Source organism: Macrobrachium rosenbergii, chromosome 39 (assembly GCF_040412425.1).
Source record: "Macrobrachium rosenbergii isolate ZJJX-2024 chromosome 39, ASM4041242v1, whole genome shotgun sequence".
Taxonomy (NCBI): Eukaryota; Metazoa; Arthropoda; class Malacostraca; order Decapoda; family Palaemonidae; genus Macrobrachium; species Macrobrachium rosenbergii.
In genome coordinates this window covers 16,226,202-16,247,624 of record NC_089779.1, presented here as the reverse complement: position 1 = coordinate 16,247,624, position 21,423 = coordinate 16,226,202, and the positions used below count along the sequence as shown (strand labels likewise).

The window sequence follows — 21,423 nt, the reverse complement described above, 5'->3', positions numbered from 1 at the left end:
GACAGCCAAGGGGGTTTATGTGTAGAACTCATTTAGAAATAAATTACACATAAAAGAGTAAACAATTGTGCAGTAAATTGTGTTTATGGCCCCAGAGTGGGAAGATGTAAGGTCTCTCTCTGCTGTTATTCTTATGTTTTTATGAATGGCAATATAGTACAAAAAATAGTACAGTCATGCTTATTTGGTCATAGACACATAGTGTAGAAACCCCCTAGATTTTACTCAACTCCTCATTGTTCATTGGTATGAAGTATTTAAAGAATGTTATATACATATATATATATGCAATATATTTATGCATTGCATATATATATATGTGTGTGGTTTTGTGTATGCACATGCATGACTGTTTTGGTAGGCATTCAAGCATGTATATAATTTATAATTAAATGAGAAAACTTGAATTTAAAATGGTGTACAGCAAACTGCAGTTGCTATAGTGAATGCTAATGCAGTCTTGGAGGGTTTTTATAATGCAGAGAACTTCAATTAATGTTCATGTAAATCTGCATAACAAAGGCTGTCTTATGATGTCTTGTGTTGTCCTCTAACACAACGTCCCATTATCTGAGGTCCCCTGTCTTTCGTTGCTGCTTTTTGGATGTAAATAGTTTTCCATTTGCCAGTTTATCCTAATGAATTTGGAAATTTTGTTCCCTTTTTCACATTTATCAAGTACGGGCTTTCTATTTTCTGGAAGCTTGGCTTGCAAGGTAGTGGGCTTTTAGTTTTATGCCCAAAAGTTACTTTCCTATCTCTCCCAAATTCAAGGTATTATTATTATTATTATTTGTTTCCAGTCACTGAGCCAATCTTAAGAAGATCTTTGTGAAAATCTGACAAATTTCCAACAGTTAAGCGAGTCAGGCCAAAAGACAAGCAATTCCTGTTTGATCTTCGACCTCTAATCTGCAATCAGTATCACTGGTAGATTTGATATGCTAAATATGAAGTCTGTTTATTTTAATGCAAGATTTATGGCCAAGTTTAAATTCCTAGCACTGTCCTAAATTTAACCGCCTTAGGGCAAAGTACTTACTAACCGGGAAGCCTATTTTAGAAATTTTAAATGATGACTTTGAGGTGGTAGATAACCTTGTGGGTTTCTGAAAGAATCTGGTTATTGTAATGAGATATGATTTCAGTATATTTAATAAAGATTAGTCATATTTATTCTTATACTAAGTATATATTTTGAACATAAATGTTTAATATATACTTATTTTTTGTTGGTTCTACCTAATATCATTCTTCAATTTTTACTTTCATATTTTAACTCTGAATTTTACTAGTGTGTCATCATTCACCTATTCATTATCAATTATACCATTAATTTATATATTTCACTTTCATTACGGCACTGAACAGTCCTGATGGGTTCCAGCACTTGGTCTTCAAGACCTAAATTTCATAATCAGTCAATTTGATGTTTGAGCTAAAGTATTAACTTTACCTTGACCTCACCTCAAGGTTAAATCTTTATATGACCTTTGACCAATAAGACTGACCTTGACCTCACTGCACATAGTAAGCATACGATGAGGTTAAAAAGTCATGGTATGACTTTGATTTTGGTCTTGAGTCTTTGTCTCGCATACTTAGGAAATTATGGCCAAAATTGCACCCCCTTTTAGACCTTCAGAAGTTATACTCTTATATCCCCCGTTTGGGGGTAGTGCCGTCAGTGCACCTCATGTGGTGCACTGTAGGCATTACTTAAGGGTCTGCAGCATCCCTTCCCTAGGCCCTTAGCTGCAGCGTCTTTCATTCCTTTTACTGTACCTCCGTTCATATTCTCTTTCTTCCATCTTACTTTCCACCCTTTCCCAACAATAGAGTTGTGCAACTGCGAGGTTTTCCTCCTGCTACGCCTTTCAAACCTTCTGACTGTTAGTTTCCCTTTCAGCGCTGAATGACCTTATAGGTCCCAGCACTAGCCTTTGGCTCAAATTCTGTATTCTATTCTACTCTTATATCCGGCAAGATATCATCACTTTTTACTAGTCTCGTGTCTGACCAGTGGTAGCCTTTTTTTTTTTAAAGTTTATGCACAAAGCTGTCTTCGAAACCTCCTTCGACTTGACGAAGAACATACCCACCTCGTCAAAGGTCGTTAGCAGATACAGTTAGCCTCTCAGGAGAAGTGTTGAAAGTACTCTCTATAAACAAATATCTCCGCCATGTGTACCCTAGGTGGGGTAGCGCCGTCAGTGTACCTCATGCGGTTCACTGCAGGCATTACTTTGGGTTCTTTGCAGCGTCCCTTCCGTAGGGCCCTAGCTGCAACCCCTTTCATTTCTTTTATACCTGTAACTTCGTTCGTATTCGCTTCCATCTTGCTTTTCAATCTCTTCTAACAATTATTTCATAGTGCAGCTGCGAGGTCTTCCTCCCGATACACCTGTAAAACCTTTTTTACTTTCAGTTTCCGTTCCAGCGCTTAATGACCTCATAGGTCCCAGTTCTTGGCCTAAATCTTATAATCCAATCCAATCTAGCCACGTGAAGAAAAGGACTCATGGAGATTCTTTGTCCTTTGCTCGACTGATCGAAGATATTCCACACGCTGATATCTGTCCCAGGTTGACAATTGTTTGACTGTGACAATGTTTGTACCCTGGAAAGCTTGGGGTAACATTATGACAGGAAATTTTAGGCTTCATTCTTCGACAGGGATAAATTTATGGTCTAGTCTAGAAGATTTGAGTTGTATTTGTTCAGGTAGGTTAAGTTTAGACAATTGAAAATTGGAAGTTTGCTTCTTATAAAATACGGTGAATTAAAGACACAAAATTTGGTTTCTTCTTCATCAGCTAGTGAAACTGTGGGGTACGAAAGTAATTGTTTTTGTTTGTTGCAAGATGCCATCTCTCTCTTACAACTCTCTGAATCTTTGTACGAATGTTATTGCCGTCTTCCAGTGCTTCATAAGAATCGTGGGCATTGGTGTAGAACAGCTTGTACACTAGATATATGCAACATAATAGATAATGTTCATATATATATATATATATATATATATATATATATATATATATATATATATATATATATACACACTTGTAAGACAAAAGAAGTGAAAGGAACAACTCGTCCCGGGTGTGCTAAGAGATTAGATGTTGCTTCTCAGAAATTAGTGATAATTGTGGGCCACTTTTCTTCGTCGTGTCACGAAGCTGACGTAGGCTTGTACAGTACGAAATAATAAAAGTCTTACTGTCGTTCGCATTTGTGGAGATTCACTTTGTATGCTAATGTCTAATTGTTCCCAGGACAGATTAATGTGCATGCATTTTTAAACAGTTAGGTTGCTTTACGCTCCATTTGTAGTCAAAACTAATGGCTCTGTGCATCGCCTGTTCCTTTAGTCTCTCTACACTTTGCTATCCAGCTTCTTTAAAGTCTTTTTGCCCTAACTTTTACCCTATATTCAAGAACAAGTCTCTCAGCCAACCGCATGATGCACTGTGGATTTCCATGCAACTAACTTGAATTGTTATCCCGTTCCGTGATCAAACTCGCGGCTCATTCTTTGTGGGGTAATATTTTTACATGACCGCATTCTTACTTACACACAAACACACACACACACACACGTGAGCATGCAGAATTCATGAATGGCATATAGATTCTGGTGGTAGCGTATTTTTTAGGTATAGAAGGATAGAGAGAGGGAGTAGAAGCAATGATGTGGGAGATGAAATGTGAGGTTGGTGAAGGAGGAAAAAGAGAGAGAAATTACTTGAGGCACAACTGTATTACAGAAGAGATCTTTCATGAATATAGCAAATGTTTCAGGGAGGGAGAGGAAAAAGTTGATCTGTGTGGAGATAAATGCAGAGAGGAGGGTTAATGAGCAAAATGTTCCTTAAAGATAAGATCCCATTGAAGATGCTGTCTGAAATGAATGTGATTCAGGGTTGGAACAGTCTCCCAGAGGAAGTGGTGCTATTGGAACTTCTGAAGTTCAAGCGAAGACGCAGTGCATTATTACCCTAATACCATTCTCCTTACATTTTGATACATTTTTATCTATTCATTAATTTATTGATTTATCTTTTTAATAAGTGGGATCTCTTCTTTCTGCGTTTCCCTTTACTTCCTCTTACTTCTTCCTAATGAACACCATATATTTTGGAAGCTTGAATTTCAAGTCAGTGGCCCCGTTGGTTGGCTTGTTCCATATGAATAGGGTTCGTCTTCTGAATAATAATAACAGAAGACGAGCAAAATTGTCTGCCGCAAGACTCAAGACTGGAATGGGTTAGTGTAAGACAGATTACGGGTGGAGGCGATGAGTGAGGAAGTAAAGAGGACAACATACAGTAGATTTTGAAAAATGGAAAGCCACCAATAGGTGATGGGATTACAAGCGAAATGCTATGGTACAGAGGTGGTAATGACTGAGCAATTGCCCTGAAAGTGTGAGGTATGTCTGGATACGGGAAAGGTTTCAAAATTGATAACACACTAAAAGAGGAAGCACGGTGGGAGTCTTAAATTAAGGAAAGCGGGTGCGCATCACAGCATAGTCTAAAGCCGGTGCTACTTTGGCTTGTTATCTACCCGTCACCTCCGAGGTGCTAGTACTAAACATGGCGGAACCTCACTGGGGATCAAAGTATTATATACACCCACTTCTATATTGTGTGGTCGACAAATTATATTAATAAACGATATTTTTGATCCCCGAGGGGTTAGTATCATACTAAAGATGGCATCCCATTGAGCCCCCTTCATGTATATAGCCGTCATTTAGCACTCGTCATGTTTAGTTGCATCATAAAGTCCATATTATATGCAAAACTCAGTTTGCGTAATCACGTTTTGCATGCAGAAGAACATCTGTGATAGCCATAATCAGTCTAGAGCCTACACAGTAAATCATACACCCTCAATATTGGCGTCTTTTCTGTTTCCCAGTGAAGACCAGATACACCTGAAATATTTAAAGATTTTTACCCTTTCATTTCAGGCAATTTGTGACTGGACCACATGAATTTTGAATCATATATCTTGGGAATTGGAGGTGGCGTAACATCTGTGGAAGCAGGTTCAACTACCAAAAGCTCCAACGTGCTGAAAAAGTTAGGCTAAAGAACAGACAAATTTGATCAAAGATTAGGTAAGACTAGACACACTGGTGTTGGTTCAAATACAAAGGACAAGCCCTTGTTTTTTCTTTGTTGAAGATCACGCAGATGAGTAACTCCGAAGTCCAGAGACACACAGACCTTATTATCAAATTTAAGAACCTGCGCAATTTTTTGGGAAAACACTCTTGAGTAAGACATGAGTGCATTAGATTCTAGGTATTTTATCACCTGTTTAACATGTCTGATCCGTTGTTTTCAGAAACATTGCGGTGACCAGAGGCTGGAGGACCAGAAACGTAAAGTAAGTAGCCTTGAGCTTGCTGTTCTCGTTTCTTATATAGAGGATTACCGTCATAAAGACATACAGTCAGTCGTCAAAGTGACTTACGAAGGCTTCCTGAACGCAGGTTGAAGGAACAGGAATCCTGGTTTTCGCGCGAAAGTCGGTTCAGCCCTGTAGGGGGAAGTGCCGCCAACTTAAAGGTCTTTGCAGCGTTCCTTCGGCCCCTAGCTGCAACCTTTCTCAATAACTGAACCTCTGTTCATTTTCTCTTTCTACTTGGCCTTTGGCCTACATTCTATATTCTAATTTCAGTTCCAATTAAGTGACGGTGGATTTAGTTTTGGTCAGATTGAATGTTCCTTTAAAAAAAAAAATTATGAAAGAGCGTTGAAAACCTACATGTATACATACAGTACATGTTTCCATACCTAACCTAAACTAACCAACTTAACCTAACCCACCTAACCATTCTGCTGAAAATGTCAACTAAGTTTGTTACACAGTGGCTACTGTATTTCTACGGTTATGTAAGTGACGCCTGCGACAGAAGTGGCTGTGAGGTTTCTCCAGAAAGTGTCATCCTTCATTTGTAAGGGGCATGAGACTACTAGTACTTTGTTATTCATGATAATATCCTCAGCACCACACGCAATAAAAAGAAATTGCTTTTCATTTTATCTGGAGGTGAGATTAATCTCTCGCAGTTGACGATGTCTGTGATTGTGTTTGTGTACGTAGATATAAGTAGATTAGATCGGCATGTGTTACTTAGAAGGTTCTAGACGCGTATGTCGACGAGATGAGGGTCAAGGAATGTAGAAGATATGCGCTTGTCTTATTGTACACTGGCAATACAACTCGGGGTGCTATCAGCTATATGGTGTCTAACGAAACTGAAGCCAAAAATAAAGCTATCGTTTTGGTATGAAGTTCCTAACACCGCGTCCTCCTCCGCAGTGGATATGGTCATCTAGGTCAGCTAATTCTCAAATGCCAGTCATTGCTTATGCCAACGATTAAAATATGTGCTGCTGGATAATTCGGCAGGCCAACATTGCACTGTCCTCACTCAGGATCAGAAGCCTGACCCTCTCACAAGTGAATGAGTGTCTTTACCACTAAACCGGTAGACACACACATATATAATGAGAGAGATTATAAATAAATATATATGTATATAGGATATATATATATATATGTATCTATATATGTATGTATGTATATATATATATATATATATATATATATATATATATATATATATATGTATGTATGTATATCTTAGAGAGAGAGGAGAGACTAATGAAATCAAGTGGGCCTCATGCCGGCATGGGATCTTTCTCATCTCAGCAACTCACTTAAGCATGAGAGAGAGATAAATAATGAGTAATGCACCAATTGGGGGTAATTGCTTGAAAGGCTGCGTCATTGTATTTTTGAGCTTCTTTCCTGGTATGACTACGAGACACAAAATTGGAAGAACGCAAATCTTCTAAACATGGTGCAGAGAGAGAGAGAGAGAGAAACCTAGCTTTTACCGTTTTGTCTTTTACTTTGCCTCCAATCTTCTTCTCTTTTTTTTTTTTTTTTTTTTTTTGCATGTTGTCCACATAGCCAGTCTAACAGTCATATCCTTGTACTCCTAATTTAACTCCTTATAGGGGGTATAGTGCCGTCAGTGCACCTCAGTCGGTGCACTGTAGACATTACTTAAGGGTCTTCGGTCCCGAGCCCGCAACCTCTTTCATTCCTTTTACTGTACCTCCGTTCACATTCTCTTTCTTCCATCTGACTTTCCACCTTCTCCAACAGTTATTTCATAGAGCAACTGCGCGATTTTCCTCCCGTTACACCTTTCAAACCTCCTTTGTGTCAATTTCCCTTTTAGCGCTGAATGACTTCATAGGTCCCAGCCCTTGGCCTTCGGCCTAAATCCTATATTCTATTCTATTCATCTAATTTATTTTCTGGCTCCTCTATCTTTCTGTTCAACCACCCAGCTCCCTGTCTCCATTTTTTTTTATTTTATTTTAGCCATAGACGGCTGATAGTGATTTAAAGAGCCCTGGTCTATCTCCTCTTGTGAGCCAGAAGGGTAATGGAGCCCATGTTTTTACACTCTTGATTAGCGACACGATATTGGTCTAGCTAATACGATAGCAGAGTGCGGGGACGATTTTCCTCACTCCAAATCCTTCGCTACCTTATGGAAACTTAGGCTAGTCTTTTACGATTAATATCTAGTGCTGATTGATAACCAGAGGGGAAAATGGTTCAGCAGAATATAATTACGCAAAACACGACAGGAGACTCATTCCGACATTACACTTGTAAGATGTACCGTATATCCATCTAGCTGGAAATAGGATTTTGGGAGCACAAAAATTCGATGAAATTGGTTGAAAACGTTTTATTGCATTTTGCATACATGTTTATTTTTTTTTTTTTTTTTAGAAAACTAGAATTACATCGATCTTGAACACCCGCCTTTCAAGAAATTGTTCATAACCGTCTTATACGTGCATTTGGAGAAGAGAACGTTTCTTCTTCACGGGAGAGTTACGTTTGAATAGACTCGTTATACAGTTCCTGGAGGTATTCAATGCTGCTGGCCGTTAGTTTGAACATGAGCTTCTTCTCGATGAAAGGAGTGAAGTATTTACCATACCAGTACCTGCCGAAGCGAATTGTAAGAGAAATTCATGAGAAATTAAAACTAGCTTCCGCGTAGAGGTGGAAAGCGCGCGTGTGTGTGTGTGTGTGTGTGTGAGTTCATCTGCCACCATCCAGAAAATAAGTTTGATTTCCATTCACACGTATTTCCTGGTGTCCAGGAAATACGTTAACTATAACACTCGGAGAGAAATCTCAAGAGTGGCTTCTTTCACATTTGTTGTTGTCGTATGGCCAAAATTTCATACATTCATTCCTAAGTGATGTGTGTATTAGTTGATTAGATGCCTGGTGTGAACCAGAGAGAGAGAGATTCAGTGTTAAATCGTTCGTCTTCATTGTATGGAATTCTCGTCATAAGAAATGAAATAGTTTAGCTTATATCTTTTCTTTAGGCCGATCTGTAACGTGTTTTCTCGAAAAGCAAGACGCAAAAATATATGAACAACATCTTTTATATTCAACGCTATCGGGTGCAGACGTTCACACTGAAAGCTGCCCGGCTGGCGTGGGATTATCTCATACATTTCCACGACGGAACTTTTCAGTTTCTACGATTCCACCTCACCTGAGAGAACGAGAGAAGTGGGGGTAACTCAGATTATCATTTCCCTGCCTCAGCCCCCATAATTTGGTGATTTTGTAGTGGTCCTTCAAGCGTACAATCATCTGGGACGCGTCTTCCATGAATATCAGCGATGGGTTGCTATTCGTGTCGGCTAGCAGTCGCAGGATGAATTCCCAGAAGAAGGGCCCTCGAACTGTAGGAGAAAATGTCAAAATTAGTTTGGTAGCATTTTTAGGGTTTCTTGTTGTAGAAAAGGGTAATGTTCAAGACGATTAAAATTGTAAATAACAAGGGAATTCAGTGGCAGTTGTAATATGTAATAAAAGTATGAAAGAGAAAAGCTATAAAGCAAAACTGTTTAAAGCAAAGTGGCTCTGCACCCAACACGAGCATTGCAGTGTGCCCGCAACTGTGTTTGTTGAGTGAGCGCTTATTAGGAACCAGGAACTATAGCTGATATTTTTGTTTATGTTCGTTTGTTTCCCCGGTCAGTTATTTACAGCATAAATGCAGTTATTGCATTATAGTTATTTTCTCTTGATTCCTCCCCCCCCCGCCCCCTTTTTTTCATAGATGCTCCACATGAATTTGTATATTGCTGTCGGGATAAGAACAGAAGTATACAGTCAAAGTTTTCTAAAGGGCATTTCAACGTGATTACTGTATATGCAACGGTGATTTTTTTTTACCTACTCTAGACATGCCTTTTGCAGGACACAATCCAACGCTTTATGAAAGCATCGTTCGGACCAATGCGCGTTGAAAGGAGGAATGGGAAGGGGCATTTTCTTGACAGTGATTACCAATACCTTGTACGGGAAATGATTATTTCTCCCAAAACCTCTTCAAGAGGCGTGTTCTTCAAACGCTTTGAATCTACACATCTGAACTCTCATTTTTTCCCCCGTAGCAAACCCGTAACCTACTGAAAAATTTTTCTCTGACTCAGGACATTTCTATTTTTTTGCTTTCCCTGGGACTAGGCCGATACTGGTAACTTTTGTCTTATAAGGAAGGCATTATCAAAGTTAGTATATATATATATATATATATCTTCTTCTTCTTCTTCTTTAACGTGCTTTATTCCCATTTTTGTATGGGGGTAAGCACGATGCCTTCTTTTTGAAGGACTTTTTGATTTGGCTTTGGGGCAGACCTGTGGTCTCGATCGGCTGCCCTGCCTGACATCGCTTAGACCCCGGATATATATATATATATATATATATATATATATATATATATATATATATATATATATATATATATATATATATATATATATATATATATATATATATATATATATATATATAAAATTCGAAGTCACGGACTGTTGTTTTTCCTTCAAAACCCGTTGTCTGTACTGGTCATTTCTCAAACGAAGTTGTTATTCATTTGATGTTTCTTTTCTAAATCAGTCCATAATTAGTGCTGCTTCGGCCTAAAAAAAGGTTCTTGCTGTTTCTTTTAATTGCTCTGTGTCTTTAACCCCAAAGCAACCTCATTACTTGTTTGTCATTACTGTCCATGTTCCAAAAATAGTGCCAGCACTTACTGTGTCTTTTCCCGGAACTTCTTCATTATTTTGTTTCTTTCCCAAAACCGAGCCATTTCTAAACAGACTATTAGGTAATGTATTTTTTCCGTTACTATTTTTTTTTACCGCCGAAATAAGGCTTCAGTGTCGTTCTTTTTCCCTAAAAAGGAGGTTTAGTTTGAAGGTAATCCATTCTTTTCGTTGCGTATCCGTTACTTGTCTGTTACTTACTGTTTCTGCTTCCCGGAGCGTGCACGGGACGCAGGGGATTCATCCCGGTAGTAAAGGGCAAGGCGTGTAGTACTTCTAGCGATGGGAATAACTCTGGCTCCGGATACCCGGCGGCCCCGGCCGGGTTTTCGAGATGTGACCCCGTCTCTGTTTCTTAAGGGGGAAAAAGTATATAACATCGGTTATGTCTAAAAGAAATATGATTATATACGTACAAATTATATGTGTGTGTTTGCGTGTGAGTGTATTTGTAGACTTATAGCGTACGTTCACTGCGCCAGACAGTCCCCCGCGGTTCGTTTCCCAAAATTGTCTGGAGGGAACGAACCTTTCCGCAAGCACGTTCCGTTCAGTTCCACCGTGCCTCTGTTCATCTAAGCGGCGAATTAGTTCCGTTCAGTTCATCAAAACATTGAATTAGTTGCGCGGTAGTTTGGTTGACTGTGGTGGGTTGCAACTAGCGCGGAGAAGGGCGGGGGCTCAGGCAACTTGCAGAGATGACCATCTTGATGTACTGTATACTCTTTTCCATTATATGTACATTATATGTATATGGGTGTGTGTGTATGTGAATGTGTGTGCTTGTGCGCATTTGTGTACTTTTTGTACATTTACAATTCAAATATAACAAATGCTAGTAATTTTCCTAACAAGACCGTTCAGATTTTGTTTCAATTATTCTACTAGGAAGTTGATAAAAAAATATGGAATAAAAATCCTCGGCAAAGAAGGGAATCTAAACACTCTAAGAATGATTTGGCAATATACGTTGGACACGCGAATTTAAAAGTACAGACTTTAAGAATAGTTCACTGTAGTATCATAACAGTTATTTGGCTATCTACTGTACATTGCTGTTTAAAGGTCCAACATTTCAAGAATGAATTGGAATCTCTGCACATTTCGTATGCAGTCTTTATTGCACAGGAGAGATCGCAAAAACTGGTGAAATCTCTTACGCAGAGCCACAGAAGTTTTGCTGTCCACTGCGTCTGCCTGAAGAAGCTGACTCTTCCGGCGGTGCCTTCCTTTGGCTTGGTCGGTGTTCTTCTTCTTTCCTCTTGTCGCTTTTGCGCCTGGAAACAGAAGAAGGAATGGAATATAGAGTTTAGGCCAGAGGCCAAGCACTGGGACCTATGAGGTCATTCAACGCTGGAGAGGAAATTGAGAGTAAGTAGGCTTGAAAGGTGTAACTGGAGGAAAACCTCGCAGTTGCACTATGAAATAATTGTTAGGAGAGGTTGAATAGCAAGATGGGATGAAAGGGTTTGAAGCAGCTAGGGGCTGAAGGGAAGCTGCAAAGAACCCTTAGTAATGCCTACAGTGCACCCATGAAGTGCACTGATGGCCCCATCCCGCTGCGGGGCGAAATGGTTAGGGACCTATCTTACTGATTTAGTTTTTCTGGAAAAATTTTTTAGCGACGTTGGAATGTATTGAAATGATTTTGTACTTAATTCCAGTTTATCAACAAGGTATATAATTTTTTTTCATATCCTTTTGTACACGTCATTTGTCCCGTCATGCTGTGTACATGATACTTGTTTCATACGTCTTTACCACTTGCTAATACATTAAAAAAAATTTTGCAGAATCTCTAACCCATTTCTTTTTAATGTGACTTGTTGATTTTCCTGACATCTTGTTTTATTCCCCAGTGATAGAACAATATTACAAAAGAAATAAAAAAAACAAAATTTGAAATAGAATTATTGTCAATGATACAGAATAAGTACCAGTTAGTGATTTTTTTTTTACCTTCGTGGCTTGATGTGCCTCCCAAGGCTCCCATACCCAGCGACGAAAGCTCTGTGAACAGAACGTAAACGATTAATTAGCAGGAAACAGAGCCTGTCTAGTAAGAAATGAACTCAAACCAAACTCACGAAACAATCTTGCATGATTCTGCCTTGCACAGGATTGAATTATTTGATCGCAAACGTTATTATCGGATAGTAAACATTCTGACGTATACCTTCCGTAATGGCAGCTCGGCTGAAGGACTGGCACAGAGACATCTCGGGCGGCAGCTCATTTTGGTCGGCTAAATCGGTGTTTATTTCGTCTTCAGACAAGGGCTGGGTTTCTGTGGGACAGAATTGACTGGTATTCAGTATCAGTGGAAATGGAGTGATAAGTGGTAGTGAGGGATTAACTAACCAATTAGTTCTTAGCCACGTAAAATAAGTCTAATCCTTCGGGCCAGCCCTAGGAGAGCTGGTAATCAGCTCAGTGGTCTGGTTAAACTAAGGTATACTTAACTTAAGTAAATAGGAAGAAGAAAAAGTATAAGGACACGCGAGAAAGCTATAGAGATGGAGAGAAAGAGAAAAATTGTTAACTGAGTAAGGAAAAGTCACAAGGGTGGGAGAAAAGTCTAAATAAACAATAGAAAATAATCACTATGGAGACGTGGAAACTTGAATTAGTTGAAGTTGCCATTTGTTTACAGAATCCTGAATGCAATAATCAAATCGTTTTCGACTTCTGAATTCTCCCACATTCATAGAGCAGTACAGTTTTGTAAATTCTCTGTCGCTTTTGTAGGATGGAATTGTTACCAAAAAGTGTTACCTTGTGTCGGACTAGTGCAGTTGGAGGGGCCTCTTTCAATATTGTATTTGTCACCATTAAAGCCATCGTTCTTAGATTCTAGTAACTGATAGAACCAGATGATGATTTTGGTTGTAAAGTCATGTAGGCCTGTTACTGTGCAGATAGTCATTTCAGAACTGCGGGAGGAGATTCCCTTATCCAAGGTATATTTTGACTTGTGATTTACCCCAAAGCTAAGTGTGGGGGTCAAGGACTGTAAGGTTAGGCCAGCATTCCTTTGGTAGTCATGTTGAAGAAGAGGAGTTTCCACCAAAGTGACTCTCGAAATTGACTCGGATCTTACCTAATGATGTCCCAATGTCTTCGGCATACTGATCGTGGTGATATTCTGGAATCCATGGATGATCAGCGTTGGTAAAATACTCCCTGCTTGTCCCTGGCATGTACACACCCTACAATGAGAGCACACTATATATATATATATATATATATATATATATATATATATATATATATATATATATATATATAAAAAGATAATTAAAAAAGAAACTCAAATGGGTATGAACTGTCAATTCCAACATCTGGTCATTTCAATAACTGTTCTATACTGGCCGTTCCATTTCTTTTTCCGTCTGCTAGGAGACAGTGTCGTGAGAGTACATTTTCAGGGGGTAAACATTCGTCACCGGGAGAAACACGAATCGTCGGGCAATTGAAAATTACCTCCTGGATGAGCAGCCGTTGTGTTTACATATGAAGTTGGTGAGGCGCTGTAGGGAAAGGTTGCGTGCGACCACAGATCGCGAGAAACATCGTTGATCCACTCTTGTACGTCATCGTCTGCCGGGCCTGCGACGAGAAGAGAGAGGGTGAGAGAGAAAGGAAGAGAAGAGAGAGAGAGAGAGAGAGAGAGAGAGAGAGAGAGAGAGAGATGGGTCAAGCAGCAAGTTTCCATCTACACGAAGAATGAAGAATTGTTAGTAAAAATGTTGCAGGAAATCCTTTGGGGAAAATCAGCGAGGAAAAGTCAAAATATGGAGGATGTAATTATTAAAGTTTTGAAGGTCATATCTCGAGGAAGAAAAAGAGGGCAGGGTATTCCTCGTGCTTTGGAAAAAGATGAGGAAGAAATATACCAAATAAAGAAGCGGTTAAGAGAAACAGTCTATAGGTATAAATGACGACATAGAGGAAAAATTAAGTGATTTACTGGAAACAGAAACAAAATTATAAACAGCTGAAACTTAGGAAAAAATGAACGAAGAAACATGTTTACGCTCCATGAATAATTATCTTCTTCCAAGTAGAAAAGTTAGAAATTGACCAAAGTGAAATGAACTTGTAGGAAAAGAGAAAGATGAGAAATTTGAAAAACGGTGATAAGTGAACCAAACTTGACTTCAAATCTCAGAAATGTGGAAATGAAACCCGCCAACTTGTAAATCTTCATCTTTCATACTTGTCTCACAGACTGACGCAAATTAAGAGGAATTGGGGGACGACTTGTCAAGTTAAAATGGTCGCTCAGACTTCAGATTGTGAGAATCGGTGAAAATTGGCGGGAATCAGGGAGACATGTAAGAAGAAGAAGAAGAGTTCGGAGAGAAATGTCAGATTTACATTTATGCGGTTGTAAAACTCTACAAAAGAAATAAAAAACAAAAGAATATGGCAGTACTTTAGAGACTGTGAAACCCCCTAACAAATTTGGGGGAATATATAAGGCTAGCCCTGAAAATTAAGAATTTTCTTAACCTGGGAAGCGCTGGTTGTCAAAGCTAGTAACATGGTACTGCCCAGATAAAAAAAAAAAAAATGAAACGGCGGTGGGGGTTGGCTTAAAGGTAAAGTAGAAATTTATTGACAATATTTGGTAATAATTAGTTTAGAAACCTCTCTTAGCTTTTTGGGGTTCTTGTTGCTGAAAAGGGTAATAAAAATAAACAGTTTGATGTACTATTAAATAAAGTAAGCTAAAGACGTTTTAAATTGTAAGAGAAACTAGGGAATTCAGTTAAAATAATGTTGTTCAAAATAACAGAAAAATGCATAACCAAAAGCTCACCTTATTAGACTTCGGTACGGGGCACCAATTCCAAAACAAACTTACAACCTTAAGAGAACAACCTATGAAAAAACAGGCTGGGAGGTCCCATTAACCACAACCTATCTCTACCACAACCGCCATGGACTCTCTCCTCCCGACCACGCTTCCTTCACCTACACCAACCCCCTCCCATCTTTACCTTTACAAACCCCTTCCCAATCCCCAAGACCAAATGAGGTAATAAACAGTATGAAAGAGAAAGGGTATAAAGTAAAACTATCGAGTTAAATTAGTGCTGCACCTCACGCGAATAGTGTAGTGGGCCCGCAACTGTGTTTGTGGAGCGAACGCTTGGGACTCAAGAACCAGGGTTTTAAAAAGTTGAGGCGCTGGACTAGGCCTACTAACGACTTTGCGCATGATTCAGCACATGGGTTTTAGGAACGTGAGTCACAGAGAAGGGCTGACGGGCGCGTAGGACTGGATAAAAAAAGGAGCTTACTAATGGGGTTGTTTGTCAAGAGACACAGCCAAAATCACCAAGAACTGAAACCTCCACTTCATCCTCATAAGCATTAGCAGCTGCTCATGTTTTTATCATTTTATCTTCTTTTCGACCTCCCATAGATTACCTCCATTTATCAGCTTAAATCTCCACCCATTTTGTGTTTTTTTTTTTATTAAGCAGTGATAGTAGCTCCATCTAATTTCCCAAGAAGAAAATAGTTTTACTTGGGAAGATTTAAGATATCAGTTATGAAAGAAAAGGTCGTGAGTCTAGCTTACAAGAGAGAGAGAGAGAGAGAACATTGAAATGAGCTAGACAATGTCTTTCTCAACAAGTATACATACATACGCGTGCAGCCATAATTTAATGTATATCCATACGGTGATGTTCATTCAACATGTAAATGGCGGATTACCTACCCATCTTATTCTGTGCGTGTTTTCGATGTTCCATCCTCGGCGTAGTCTAGAGCAACTAAGAGAGGACCCTGGAAGTGTAAAGAAGCGTTTTTATTTCATTCGACTTCTCTTTCCTCGGTTTTAACGCATATAATATATTACACTCACTCTTTTTAAAGTCCAACTTACTTACAGATATGTTTAACCTACAACACAACTATGGCTTCGGGCATATTACTCTTTCCAATTGAACACAGTATTTAACAACGTCATATTTTAACACTATTCTATATAGATTTCTCAAACAACTATTAGGTTTATTCAAGATTCTACAGTTACCTGACATCATATCAATAGCCTTTTTTCAAATCTCCTCCCCCCTCCTTATGCTGCGGACAACTGCTGCACAGACTATTTCTTGAACTCTTTCAGAGATACTTGGAAGATTCAGCTCCATTCTCATGATCTCTGTGCGCGTACTCATGGTACAACCTAGTATTATGCGCATTGCTTGATTTTGTATTATTTCTAACTTCTTTAATTCTCTCTCCGGATAACACATTAACACTGGGGCTGCATAATCAATAACTGAACGAACTGTGCTTATGTACATCATTCGCAATACAGGTATACCGGCACCATTACCTCGGTTAGCCAGTACCTGCAAAGGTCTTAACCTTGCCAGGCAAATATTTCTAACATAATTGACCTCATCCATACTTTTGTGAAAACCAATATACATACCAAGATATTTATAAGTTCCTACCATTTCCAGCTCCCTCCCATTTAAAGATATCTCATTTTCAATTGGAGAACGTGATTGAATTTTACTTTTATTCTCATAAATAACTAATCCCATGTGTATGCATAAATTATGTAGATCAGCTAAAGACTATTTCAAAACAAACTCATTTGTGCACTGAATCATAATGTCATCAGCATATATTACAACTTCTGTACCACTAGGAAAGGAATGCTTTGCAATACGATCCATTAACACATTAAACAGAGTTGGACTTAAAACTCCCCCTGTGGCGTACCCAATTCCATATCCATTGCTTCAGCGTTAAGACAGTACTTTCTTAGTAAACTGAATACGTTACCTAAGTGTAATACCATTCATATATACTGTGATGGCTCTGTAAATGGGAACAAAGCTGGCTGTGGTGTGGTTGTTCGTGAATATTATGAAAATGATGTTAGTGTGGATGAAATGATGTCTAAGAGGATTGAAGATGAAACATCATCTACGGTAGCAGAGTTACATGCTATACATGAGGGACTCAAAATGGTTGTTAATAAAATGAAGGATATGTTTGTATTTGTTGATTCCCAGAGTGCTTTGCTAGCCTTAAATAGTAAAACACCTACTAGTTGTGAGTGCTTGCTCTCTGTAAAGGTTTGGTTTGTCGGTTACAGGAGAAAGGAATAATTATCAAGTTCATTTGGGTTCCATCACATATTGGTATTTCATTAAATGAAGTTGCTGACAATCTAATGCCAAGGAGGCCATACAGAAAGCCTCACATTGACATAGAAAACTCTATGAGCCTTAATAGAATAAAAAGAGGAATGAGAATAAAACGAGAGGTTTGGGGAACAGAGAAGGCTATAAAGATTTTGGAAGAAGGCAGCGTCAGTATGAGGCATTATTTGTTTGTTAATGAAAATACTAATGTTGCATACGGCAAGGTCCTTTCGAAAATTGATACTTTTGTAATGAGGATGAGGTTGGGGTATAATTATTGTTGGCAATATATTGATGGTGATGGTATACCCTGTAGATTGTGTGGTGAAACATACTCACATACTTTGCATCATTATATGTTAGAATGTGATAAATTTAAGGAGTTTAGAAATGTTTCTATTAATAATGTTACTGAGCAAGTTTGTTTTATTTTGAATAATAGTTTCACAAAAAGAATTGTTAACAAGTTTCCAAGGTTTTACTGGAATAGATAAGAAGAGCATAGTAATAATACTTTTGTTAGGGATGCATTAGCAGGTTAATGCATCCCAATTGATGTGTCAATAAATTGTTTCAGAATTAAGAAATCTCCTAATTTATTTTGGAAAAAGTAATTGTGAGTCATTTGCCTTTGTTTCAGTATAAAATTTTGCTTAACTTTTTAAAATAAATTTTCTTTATTATAACGTTTAATTTTATGTATGACACTTGCTTATTGTATTTTTTTTTATTTGTATGACATTTGCTTATTGTATTTTGGTATTTGCTTTTGCTACATTTTTTGCCTGGAATCTATTTTGAATTTCGTTGGTGGGTATAGCAGCATGTTGCTACACTCCATTTGATGTATGTCAATAAACTTTTTTGAATTTGAATTTGAATTTCCTCGGTTTTAATTAGCTTCCTTTATTGTATGATCATTCTTTATTTTCTCTTAACAGTTTGTTTCTAGTGAGGTTTTGCATGCTGCAGTTAACATTAACAGACTGATTCACATTGCAACATCACGTCACCGACACATCACGTCACGTCAAAGTACTGTACGTGAGAATATCTTACATATAATCAAATGGACTTGTTCACACCATCACGTCACCGACACATCACGTCACGTCAAAGTACTGTACGTGAGAATATCTTACATATAATCAAATGGACTTGTTCACACCATCACGTCACGTCACCATCAAGCACACGGCATCCACCGTCACATCACGACACGTTTTCTTGGAAAGAATATCTTGACGTGAGGTGACGTGACGTGACGGTGCTTATGCAAGTTTCTTAAAGCTAAATCTGAGTCGCTGAGGTTGGCCACGAACTGAACGGGATCGTGATGGATAGTGTAAATACAAGACACGTACTGATGGGACGGTGACGTGACATGATGGTATAATGTGAATCAGCCTAATGACGGTTCGAAGATAATACGCGAGATATACATTCTTTTTGTCAGGAGGGAAAAGGTTTCCGATGATGATACAAGTTGAGTAAGAGCCGATGAAATTGAAAACCAGAGGAAACTCTCTTGCGTTTCAACATTCGTTCCGCTTTTTTTTTCCACATGAAAATCCAGTTTTAAAAGTACTTTTACCTTCCGAATCTCGCCATCACAGACAGGAATTAAGACAGTGGACCAAGGCCGGGCCATGCTGAGATTCTCGCTTGGGACAGAGCCGGTTAGAATAGGTCTAAAGCCAATCACGAGATACTCTATTATTATTATTATTATTATTATTATTATTATTATTATTATTATTATTATTATCACAGACAGGAATCAAGACAGTGAACCAAGGACCAGGCTAAGATTCCCGCTTGGGACAGAGCTGATGAGAATAGGTCTAGAGCCAATCTCGAGATACTCTATTATTATTATTATTATTATTATTATTATTATTATTATTATTATTATTATTATTATTATTATTATTATTATTATTTACTGATTGGAAGATTCGTATTCTCGTAAATAAACGGGATTTTCAGCAGTACTGTTATTTTATATTTTTATCGGAAATTAAGCTTTATGGGGACGTATCACTTGAGATTTTTCGTGTACTTAGTAATGGTTCTAAACCGTACACGTGCGGTAGAAAGTGACTGAAGCAGGTAAAAAATAGTTGTCTATGTTAATAATGTCAGTATGAAATCAGACCATGAAATAGGACCCATATTCTTTGGAAGCTCGAATTCCAAGTCAGTGGCCCCTTTGGTGGGCTTGTTACATACGAATAGGTTTCATCTTCCGAATAATAATAATAATAATAATAATAATAATAATAATAATAATAATAATAATATTCTTTTGAAGCTTGAATTCCAAGTCAATGGCGCCAGTGGTGGGCTTGTTCCATATGAATAGGTTTCATCTTCCGAATAATAATAATAATAATAATAATAATAATAATAATAATAATAATAATAATAATAATAATAATAATAAAAAACACAGGCCACATCAAACGTATTAAATGCATTTTTATGACCTGAGCCCTATCTAGACCGAGGAGGGTCTGAAGGAAACAAGATTATATCGACCGTAAGCCGATGGACGTTTTGGCCCCACGTTTTTCAGCCGAAGTAACAATGAACTGGTTTCTTTTTATTCCTTGAGGGAAAGCTACTCAAGTAATGCGCCATACGCCGGCTGGAGAGAAAGACCATTCGAAAGATTTCTAAGAACAAATAACGTGACATAGAATAAACTTCTACGTGCTATTAAAAAGCGAAAATATCCAGCTAAAAGAATGAAGAATAATATCTCTGAAGCCGGCAGACATTAATCACGAAAATTTAAAATACTTTTAGATTGTTGTGAAGTGTAAATAGAACAAAATGAACCCTTATGAAGGACATGATGTACAGTGAAACGGTATATTGTGCTTCCAATAATAAAGTAATTTTCATACATTGCTTAGCTTTGAAAAAAAAAAATAAAATTTGCGCTCGCAAATACCTCCCATAAAAGGTTATTATCCCTCGTTTCAATACAAATGTTAATATGGCATCGTTTCCTCTGTTCTTATATACTGGGAGCAAATATCGAGAGTCACTCATTTAAATCGGATAAACTTCGTAGGATCTTCGAAAGGAAGAAAAAGGAGAGTTGGACTAACTTTCGAATGCCACACTTCCAAGCTACGGCCGGACGTTGGTCCTTGTTGTGCGTGAGCCGACCTTGAGCCGCGTGGGATGCTGTCTTCAGAAGCACTAAGCAAACGAAAGGGGACAGTCTCCTTTTATTTGGTTAGCTTGCAAGGCGTGACGTAGGTCTTCGAGTGGTCAGCTTGCAAACGCAAACCCTCTTTGTGGGAGCTGAGATATATTATGGCCAGCTTAATCTAGACTGAGTTGGCTTTTGCATGAAGAGGGTGAGGAAGGGGGAGGGATGAGTTACACACAGACACGCAGCCACACACAGAAACAGACGGAAAGGCAGCCAAGGAAATTAATACAATAGATTATTTTTATTATTATTATTATTATTATTATTATTATTATTATTATTATTATTATTATTATTATTATTATTCAGAAGACGAACCCTATATATTCATATGGAAGAAGCCCACCAAACGGGCCATTGACTTGAAATTCAAGTTTCCAAAGATTATGGCCATTCATTAGGAAGTAAGAGAAGGTAAAGTGAAATATAGAAAGATGAGATCTCACTTATTAAAAAGAAAAAGTGAATTAATAAATAAATATGTATTCAAATGCAAGTAGAATAGCATTAGGGTGATACACTGCATCTTCGCTTGGAACTTCCGAAGTTCGAATTGCACGACATCCTCAGGGTCCTCTGGGAGACTCTTCCACAGTCCAACGGTGTGAGGAATAAAGGACCTCTGGAACTGAGAAGTTCGACAGCAAACATTTATTGCATACTGGTCCTGCTGCTCAGCGAATCTGGTTAGGGTGAACGGCCGGAAAGCAAATGGGACAATCTTGGCGGGAAAGGGGGCGACTGTTGTGAGCAGTAACCTTAACTCGACGCCGAATCGATGTTCGACCAACTTTGGCTGATTGAAAACAAACAAATGGTTTTG

At 38.2% G+C, this 21,423-nt stretch overlaps 1 protein-coding gene and 2 long non-coding RNA genes across 3 annotated transcripts; all 3 read right to left on the bottom strand.

Moving 5' to 3' along the window:
* Window positions 1-6,680: 6,680 nt before the first annotated feature.
* On the bottom strand, window positions 6,681-10,679 carry LOC136825582 (uncharacterized). Its single transcript, XR_010849380.1, has 3 exons — window positions 10,392-10,679; window positions 8,624-8,816; window positions 6,681-8,056 (listed from the first exon to the last, which is right to left on the bottom strand). It is a non-coding gene; the product is annotated as an uncharacterized lncRNA (long non-coding RNA).
* A 570-nt stretch (window positions 10,680-11,249) lies between these two features.
* Window positions 11,250-13,394, bottom strand: LOC136825615 (uncharacterized). The gene is made up of 4 exons (XM_067082202.1): window positions 13,291-13,394; window positions 12,367-12,477; window positions 12,150-12,200; window positions 11,250-11,467 (listed from the first exon to the last, which is right to left on the bottom strand). The coding sequence occupies exons 1-4, from the start codon at window positions 13,388-13,390 to the stop codon at window positions 11,250-11,252; spliced, it is 480 nt and encodes a 159-aa protein (XP_066938303.1). The 5' UTR covers window positions 13,391-13,394.
* A 228-nt stretch (window positions 13,395-13,622) lies between these two features.
* On the bottom strand, window positions 13,623-20,579 carry LOC136825581 (uncharacterized). Its single transcript, XR_010849379.1, has 3 exons — window positions 20,491-20,579; window positions 15,925-15,992; window positions 13,623-13,799 (listed from the first exon to the last, which is right to left on the bottom strand). It is a non-coding gene; the product is annotated as an uncharacterized lncRNA (long non-coding RNA).
* Window positions 20,580-21,423: the final 844 nt, after the last annotated feature.